The 9,106-nt window shown below is 30.9% G+C and overlaps 1 protein-coding gene across 2 annotated transcripts; it reads right to left on the reverse strand.

Moving 5' to 3' along the window:
* Window positions 1–234: 234 nt before the first annotated feature.
* LOC113331782 (type I inositol polyphosphate 5-phosphatase 5-like) lies at window positions 235–4,061 on the reverse strand. Of its 2 annotated transcripts, XM_026578420.1 has the most exons (9): window positions 3,813–4,061; window positions 3,625–3,706; window positions 3,418–3,492; window positions 2,452–2,542; window positions 1,600–2,341; window positions 1,315–1,508; window positions 1,118–1,226; window positions 841–989; window positions 235–741 (listed from the first exon to the last, which is right to left on the reverse strand). In XM_026578420.1, the coding sequence occupies exons 1-9, from the start codon at window positions 3,927–3,929 to the stop codon at window positions 504–506; spliced, it is 1,797 nt and encodes a 598-aa protein (XP_026434205.1). In that variant the 5' UTR covers window positions 3,930–4,061; the 3' UTR covers window positions 235–503. The 2 variants fall into 2 exon arrangements, with proteins under 2 accessions (XP_026434205.1, XP_026434206.1); XM_026578421.1 differs by lacking the exon at window positions 3,813–4,061 and having other exon boundaries at window positions 2,452–2,538; window positions 3,625–3,668.
* Between the last annotated feature and the right edge of the window lie 5,045 nt (window positions 4,062–9,106).

Below are 9,106 nucleotides of genomic sequence, written 5' to 3' on the forward strand. Positions count from 1 at the left end.
ATGTATTCAATTTTGGATAAGTTACTTCATCCATAATATAGTATACGATTCAATCTTGGTATATCTGTGATGTTATATTTGAGTGAAATCCCTGGAACTGTTTTTTTTCACATATGTATATCATGAGGATCATATTCATCATGATCCACCACCATAATCATCTTTTAATAAAACAAGTTCCACACTTTTGTACAACCCATGGTTTTATAACAATACCACATGAAAAGTGTAGACTATGAAAAAATTGGTATGTACTTTCGAACCTTAAATGTATTAGTACAAAAATGCAGTACAATATCGTGATAACAAGCAGGTCACACTTCTGTTTCAAAATAAGACGGATGAAATCATAAAACATATTTGAGGTTTGAGGTAATCTGATGCAATATTTAAATTACTTCGTCCAGTTTTTATGATCTTGCATTCTTGTTACTTTTACTCCGTAGTAATATACAATGAATTGCCTGACGGTGATGATAAAAAAAATGAACATCATAAGTTCACTAGAACCCGTAAAAGCTGTGTCTTTTAGGTACCACGTCTTCATACTCGGTTCTACCAAGTTGAACTGAATATCTTTTCTTGAACTTTTCGATTCTGGGAGTAGTACAACTATTATTCATCATTACTACTTTTGAGGTGAAAACAGCACATACTGGTATATGGTCTGAAAATCTCGATTCTCCTCTAATATAAGATAATTGTTCAATCCCATTACCATACCACAATATCCTATCGCACCTGCAAAATTATAGCTCCAATCAATAATTTAATGGAATTGGAGAAAAAATAATGTGAATATATCACATAGATCTAGATATATAACAAATTGAACAATACCATGCAGGAGTCCGACGCTTCTTTTTAGATTTTGTGGTTTCTCCCGCATAAGAATCTGAATTCTGTGTGTATTTATAAGTAGGAGCAAAGAAAATCTTTCCTTCATTCCAACCTTTAAACACTCTACCAGTGTGTCTCTCTATATTAAGCTGAATTGAACAAAAAATGTTTAAAAATAAATAACCCAAGCAATCCAGAAAATAAAACACCTTATTGTACAATTCTGCAATTAATGCATACGTATGAAAAAAGAAACTTAATGAAGTATTATTCAAACCTGATACTTATGTAATAGTGTTTCCCAATCATTCTCTTCTAAATGTAGTTTTGTTTCTTCATAACTTAAAGACACTCTATAATTCAAATCTCCGAGCCAAATTATCTGGCTGTAAATTTAGGTTATACAACAATTCATATGTTAACGAATTTTATTTTATGAAACAATATTTCAAGGAAAAGGTGAGGGGAACTTACTCATGTTCAATGATTCTTTCAGGTATACGTCGGTCCGACTTCTTGCAAATTTTAGGGAACTGTGTACTCTTTAGGATTTCAGCTACGTCAGAGTTTCTACGTAGCTCATATCCTTCTTTCTCTCCTGATGCTAAGTGACTACATACAAAGCAATATGTCGTCTTGTGGAACGACATGCTAACCGATATACAACCCTACAAAAGTAATCCTCGAAAATTTAGAATATTGTCATCAAATCAAAAAAAAATCTTAAGATGCTTAGTTAGAAAAGAAATAAACAAGTACCTTGTTACCTAAGAATCCCATGATTCCTCTCCCAATAGAAGAAACCCTAAGATGTGCAATATATTGAACCAATTCCTTCCTGGCCCAAACTGATAAAAATAAACCCACCATTTGTTTGCTCGTTACGAGCCTATAATTCAAGTCACACGAAGAAGATAAATAAGAAGGTGAAAGGGGAATTCCCGCAGCCATGGAAAAGTATTCACGATCATCAGCCGAGCCATTACGTATACAAAGAGAACTCGCTTGCTCAAATTTATGTATTAAGTTTTTAATATCTCTTGGATGTTGTTTCTCATTATAAGGTGGTGATGATTCTAAGTGACAATTACAACTCTTGAGATTCTGATTATGAACCCTAAGATGTCTACTAAGAACTTTAAGAGAAGGTTTATGAAAGAAAATACCACCTTGAGATGATGTTTTCATATTTCTATATGCTTTAGATGATAAATCATTACAATTTATATTAGTAATAGCAGAACAAGATGATGAAGTATTATTGTTTGAGTAATCTGGTTGGTTTTCATGTAGTCTGTTCAGAGCTTGACTTATGATTGCTAACCATTTTGCTGCTGGTTCATTGTCTTCAAGTACAAGAACATTTCCTGCATTCAATGGAACTATTTCCTGAAACCCTAAGATATAAATGTCTGAAGAACCCTCAATCTGCAAGAAATCTTCAAGGTTGAGGCCATTATTAGGTGCTTTCCCTCCAACATTCCATGTTGCAACAAATATTCTTCAAAGAAACAAGAACTTTTTTTAGTATGAAGTAATAAAAGAGTGATTATGTAACAGGAAAGAAAATATTTAATGCACCATTACAAAACTGTAAACGATTATTCATACCGGAAATCTTGAGTTTCAGACTGGGATGTCATAGGTCTTTCGAAATTAGAGAGGTTTAAACCCTCAATTTCAGAATTCTTCGCCAGCCTTTCTGGAAATAAACTCATAAATTAAAATTATAGGTTGTGAGGTTTTTTTTTATAGTAAAAAAAATTTACAAATGTTAAGCCAGACTAATATCAATGATCTTGAACCTTGAATTTATTAGACCTGATACACATTTAAACCTCACATTTTTTGGTGAAAAACTCTACTAATGGGAAACTTTTTAATACATAGCGCATATGTACTTCAGTATCAAACAACCATAAGCTTTTACCCACTATCGAAAGATTATGGGTAAAAATATCAATTTCATTGTCAAAGGAAGTAGTGTTGTATATTACTTTTCACTATCTCTTATATAGTACAGTTTAATTATGAATCCCCACTATCCAGAGATAACTGGTATAAATATCAATTGCTATTTCAAAGGAATAACTTGATATTTTCATTCAAATCAAAATATCAATTGGTATCTTTAATTGTATTAGATTATCTTGTATGTTGATGTTTTTATTATTCTTGTAAGCGATCATGTAATCAGTATTTTGATTTGAATGAATTGAAATATGTTGATTGACCAAAAAAAAATGTTATTTCCAAGGAAGTAGTGATGTGTATTACTTTTCACTAACCATAGATAATTATTATCAAGTGCAGTTTAATTATCAATCCCAATATTAATCAAATATGGGTAAGCTACCAAAATAAAAGTGTTATAAAAAAAGATAATATAATAAATACTTTTATTGTCCTTCTTAATCGATTCAAAGATTTTCATTCAAATCCATGTTCGCAAAATAAGTATGTTCCTATTATTTTTTTTTCGCAATTATAAGGAAATTTAGAAGTCAAATTTAAATTAATGATAAATACTAACACCAAAATGAAAGAAAATATAAAGCTTGTGTACGTAAACCTCACCAGAAAAACTTTTTCTCATAACAGGCGATGACTCTATAAATGATGTCCTCTTTGATGCAATTCTCTTCTCAAGATCTATGATATTTCCATGTAAAAAACATTCAAAACTTCAAAAGTTTAAGACAAAAAAAATAAAAAAATTCATCTTTCATTTTAGATTAATTATATAAACCTATGTAAAAATTAATATGGTATTAAAAATATTACCATGACCGGAGTCGTTTCCTCCGAAAAGATCATCATCGGAGTTTTTTCGCGCCTTTGAACTAAAAAGTTTGGGGATAATGGACTTTGCACGAGACAAATACAATATAATCAGAAATTATACAAAGCATTTTAAGCATATTTTTAAATTAATTTTATATTTTAAATAAAGAAAAATATACTGCACTTACCTTCTTTTTCTTCTCATGCTTGACAGAATTATCTGGAGTACTTGTATTACTATTGGAAATCTTGGTCATATCATAGTTATTGTTGTCTTCTATCCCACCTCCTATTGTATTCGGCATTTCTCATATGTTTGGAATGTGGATTCTCCGTTCTTCTTGTCTCATGATTCCCATCAATTTTACATCTTCAATCCAGTTTGTAAGAGATACAAAAGAAGAAAAAAATAATTTTCAGATTGGAAAGTAAAAGGAGAAAATTAAAAAAAAAAAAAACTTTTATTTAAGTTTCTCTATCCTATTTTTGGTTTGAACAGAAATTATATTTTTAAGCCAAATTTTTCGGGAGTCATGGATGGTGATAGAAGAACCTTTCAACCTTAATTTTGTATATATTTAAACTTCTAGTTAACTACCACATCGGGCATCATATATATTTGTAATAACATACGTCGATGACCTTGCAAAATACCCCACAACTAGTCGTCGGGTTTATTTTCCAAATCAAATGCTTGTTAGAGTGTAGAACAGTAAAACTGCGCATTAAATGCAAAGATATACAAATTTTTACTTCATGCGTGATTTTCTATCGTTTTATTTCTTTAAAGAGACTTTCTAATACTCCTATTTGAATATAATGATAATAACATCAATATACTATGATTTTAATAAATCTAAAAAATAAAAATAATCGGGGAAGTATTATAAGCAGAACGCACTAATTAAGTAAATTATGCGTAACTAATTATGGATACGTTCATAAATATTACATAAGCATAACTCATCGAACATTATATCAAATAAATTTACAAGATTAATAAAAATATTAGGCATTCACAAAGTTTTTGTTTCCAAATATTTTTCTTGAAGCTTTTTAGTTTCCAATATGGCCGGTGATATAATAATTTAAGCTTTCAGACGAAATAATAAATAATAGTTAAGAATCAATACATCAACTCACAAGATCCTAACAACAAATATTCAATTATTATTAATTATGATATATAAGTGTTTTTTTTTTTTATTTATGGAATCCAAATTACAAAACTAGCAATACATGGTTATAAGTTTCCTAAAATCCATAAAACATGTTACTAGGGAAGAAATTTGTATCATTAAATAACTTGGCCAAATTGGGGTATACCCAAATCAATTGGGATACACCAAATGAGACAAAATAAGGTCATTTTGAAGTAAAACACAATACCCCTTAGCCACATATTTACATAAATGGCTAATCTACCCTTGATTAATTAACACTAATAAATGTGATTTGATAATTAATTTAATTAGTTCATTAGTTGATTAAAATTTTGAAATTAAGTTTTATTTTAGATTGAACTCATGGATGTGGGTAGATTTTTGATTTTGATTTTTTTTTTTTGAGAATTTTACTTGTAACGGAAATGAAATCGTACACTTATAAATATGGGATTGTAGAGCTGTTGGGTGATTTTATACTCAAAATTATAGAAGGAATCAACATTTTCAGTTCTGAAAGTATGAAAAATCGGCAAGGTCGATAGAAAAATACCCTGCCGACTATAGGATTTTTGACATACACCAAAAGGTGTTACAAATGCATAATTAGTCGGCAAGGTTTAGTTCTTGGTCGGCAAGGTTAAAATTTTCAAGTTCTTAGTCGGCAAGGTATAAGGATGAATACCGTGACGACCCTGTAAATATTACTTTCGGAAACAAAACCCTTTGAAAATTCGGCATGCTATTCATCTTATAACCTTGCCGCTAAAAATAAATATGAAAAGTCGGCATGTTATTCATCCTATAACCTTGCCGAATAAACTATAGTCGGCAAGGTTCAACTTCTTAGTCGGCAAGGTTCAAATTTTCAAAAAATGCCGACCTTAATTACTGCAACACTACTCGGGAAGGTATCAAGATGAATACCGTGACGACACTGTAAATATTACTTTCAGAAACAAAACTCTTTGAAAAGTCGGCATGCTATTCATCCTATAACCTTGCCGACTAAAACTAAATATCAAAAGTCGACATGCTCGACAAAAAAAAATACCATGACGACTATGTAACTGCAATTCAACAACTTCAAATTTCCAGATCTAATTTTCCATTCAAATAACAAAACAAAGTACTAGAATGAGTTTGAAAGGATTAATCGGCAATAAAAAAAGCATAATCGACGATATTTTTTCATTTGAAAACGATGAAATATAGAGTAGGAGAAAGGAATTGATTATTAGATTGATGATGAAGGAGAAGGAAAGAAATTAATAAGGTTTTGATCTAAAACCAAAAAAGGGTAGGTTTGGTTATTATTAGGGGAAGGGTAATTAGGTAACTTTACACATATTAGATACCCCTTAACCCATTATTATGGTTGGGAAAAAAATGGGTATACCCAATTAATCTGGGTATACCCCAATTTGGCCAGGTTAAATAACTTTTAGTTAATACAACGAAAACCCCAATAAAAATTACGGAAAATGGGTCATTTGTCCAAATATTTTTAAATCACGGTTCAAATGGACGAGTAAAAAATAGTTTGGGTGAAATGGCCAAAAAAAAAATAGTAAGGATGAAACTGGTTTCATCCTGCCTATTTTTACATTTTTGTCCATTTAAACAGTATCAAAATCTAACTGTCCATTTCATCCAGGAATTGTTGATTTTAGTCTTTTTAACCAATTTTGTGTAAAAATTAATGCCATGTTTATGTTCAACAAGAGCTTTTTTAATGACAAAATGGACGGTTTCGTACGTGGCATATGACAGAAAACTTTTTAGAAGAATCAAAAAACACACAAAAAGTTGAACCACCCAAGAAGATAGAATATACAAGAAATTGATCAAGAGATCAGTGGAAGTGGCTTAAAATAGAGCTGTTTCCGGTGCATTATCATTTGGTTGTAAGAAATATCTTCGAATTTCTGGATAGATGAGGCCCAAGAATAGATATGATACTCCATCACCTTTAACAGTTCATTCTCGTTTCTTATTTTTCTTGTAAAAGCTCACACATTTTTTTCCCATCCGTGTAGTCCAGAAAACAACGACATAAACCATACTCCAAATACAACATTCATGGAATTCCAAAAGAGAAGTAGATGTAACATCTGAAGGAAATACAAAATGGATCACATAAATCACAAGTAAGTAGCGTGTGAAGGTTGTGCATTCGGGAATATGAAATGTAAAATTATTATCATTAGTAGTAGTGTGCAAGACGTACCATTAGTAATATGGTGTAGTGTGCAGACGGGAATAGTCTACATGTCTCTTTGTATTAAGTCAAATTTGAACCTAGTATCTGTAGTAAAGTTAGTTGTGTAAGTTTGCGATTGAGATTGCGTCTATAGAACACTGCGAAGGATCTCATAACCTTCCCACTTTGCACATTAAATATCAACGACAAACTATTAATTGAATGTACAATAAGATATTTAGGAAAAGCTAGCAAAAAATTTGATACCCTCGACCTTCACAACTTATGTAAACATAAATTGATAATAGCATCATTGTGACTTTCACACATTAGTTTTAATCAGTTACTCTTTTATGATCCTTTGATAAAGCCATTCAATAGGTTAGAATCAAATACTGCTATATCAAAAAGTCACACAAATCATAACAGATCACCATATTGTGAGATCACAAATTAGGGTTAGTGAAAACCGAAATAACATCTCATAACCTAAAGCAAAGCATAAAATATATTCATTCACATCAAGTTATGCAATCGTAACAATCAAGAAGAATGATACAAAAGATTTAAATAAAAGTTTAATCATTCATATTATTGATAGTTTGAATAGACTTTTCACAAACATTGAAATAAATCAATATTTGATTAGTATATTCCTATTAAAATAAGAAGTAGATTACTTGTTGATCCATACTTGAAATTCATGACCTAGTCTTGGTCCTTGGTAACCTTTGCTTCTCCAAAACTATGTGTCAATATCCAGAATACCTTATAGAGTTTCAGGATCTTTTCGAGCAGCAAAGGCTAAATATTTTTTGATATACTTTAATTGTTTACCAAGACGTTGGATGTAAAACATGAGATCCTTGTTTTCTTTGTCAGAAGTATGAGGAGAGGAAGCAACAATCTGTCCTTTATTTTGGTTGATGGTTCCTTTAGAGATAGCTTTAGTATATAATAGGTCACCGAACATATCGGCCATTGAGCTTTCACATATTTTCGTGATGAGACAAGGATATCCAAGATTTATTTTACCTCCTATAAGAATAGAATATTCAGAATTCTTAATCATCTGATTGACAATTATCCCACATAGATCAATTTGTTTACCACCTTCTAGAAGAAAGTAGACAAACTATGCAAACTCATTGTCCTGATGTGACTTGTCTCTTGTACTTGCGAACAAAGTTACAATTGCAAGCTTTCGAAAACCCCTTAAGTCAAAGGGTACATCTTTGGTTGGCAATATCCCTTTTTCCCAGTCAATTATTTTTCCAATGAGACGGATTAAAATGGTATCATGATCAATTTCAACTCCAGTAATCATATGATTACAGTCCACATTGTACTTTATAATGTTCGAAATCATCTTACAATCGATATAATAAAGATTGTATCCGACATATGCGACAAAGGTAAGCTTCTTATGATCGATATTGTGAATATTAGCATAAAAGATTCTTACCATATCAGGTGAATATTTTTCAAAATCAAAGATTTCCCCAGTCCTGATCTTGAACGAACTTCACATAGCTTGCATCAGAAACTTCTGAATCGAGTATCTTTTTAGCAGTAAATCCCATTCCTTAGAAAGTTTAATATTTATCAATACATGAACTATCCATAAAAGAGGTAAAATCATGTTTATCCTTGATCATGTGAGGAAAAAAAATCTTCTCAATATCATTAAACGAAATGAAAGGATTCAAAGGATCCTCTTTGTCTAGTTCTGAAGATTTTTTACTTCTCGATTTCCTTTTCCCCATAGTATCTTGTACCGAAAGTATAAAAAAAAAACTTAGTTTTCGTTCCGAAAATTTGCTTCCAAATTATTTGCAAGAACAGTACATGAGCATCCCTTTTTATAAGGAAAGAAAAACTCCTCGTTCGGAAACAACTAGATTTAGGAAATTGTCATAAAACCGGAAAATTTTCTTTATACGGAAATAAATCTGATTTCGGAAATTGGTCTTCCTTTTGGAAAATAGATTTTTATTTTTGGAGTAGACCTTCATATCAGATCAATTCTACATTCATATCCAGAATTTTGTCAACTCTATTGTTATCAAGATCTAATACTATCTTCCGGAACCCGTAGGGTTTTGAAAAACACACA

Source organism: Papaver somniferum, unplaced genomic scaffold, assembly GCF_003573695.1.
Source record: "Papaver somniferum cultivar HN1 unplaced genomic scaffold, ASM357369v1 unplaced-scaffold_128, whole genome shotgun sequence".
NCBI lineage: Eukaryota > Viridiplantae > Streptophyta > Magnoliopsida > Ranunculales > Papaveraceae > Papaver > Papaver somniferum.

What these genes read in the sequence shown, in the direction of transcription:
- LOC113331782 (XM_026578420.1), bottom strand. Translation starts at nt 3,929, where the DNA reads ATGCCGAATACAATAGGAGGTGGGATAGAAGACAACAATAACTATGAT. An exon ending in AGGAAACGACTCCGGTCATG is followed by an intron (nt 3,493 to 3,624) that starts GTAATATTTTTA and finishes GAAATATCATAG; the next exon opens with ATCTTGAGAAGAGAATTGCA. An exon ending in CACTATTACATAAGTATCAG is followed by an intron (nt 990 to 1,117) that starts GTTTGAATAATA and finishes TGTTCAATTCAG; the next exon opens with CTTAATATAGAGAGACACAC.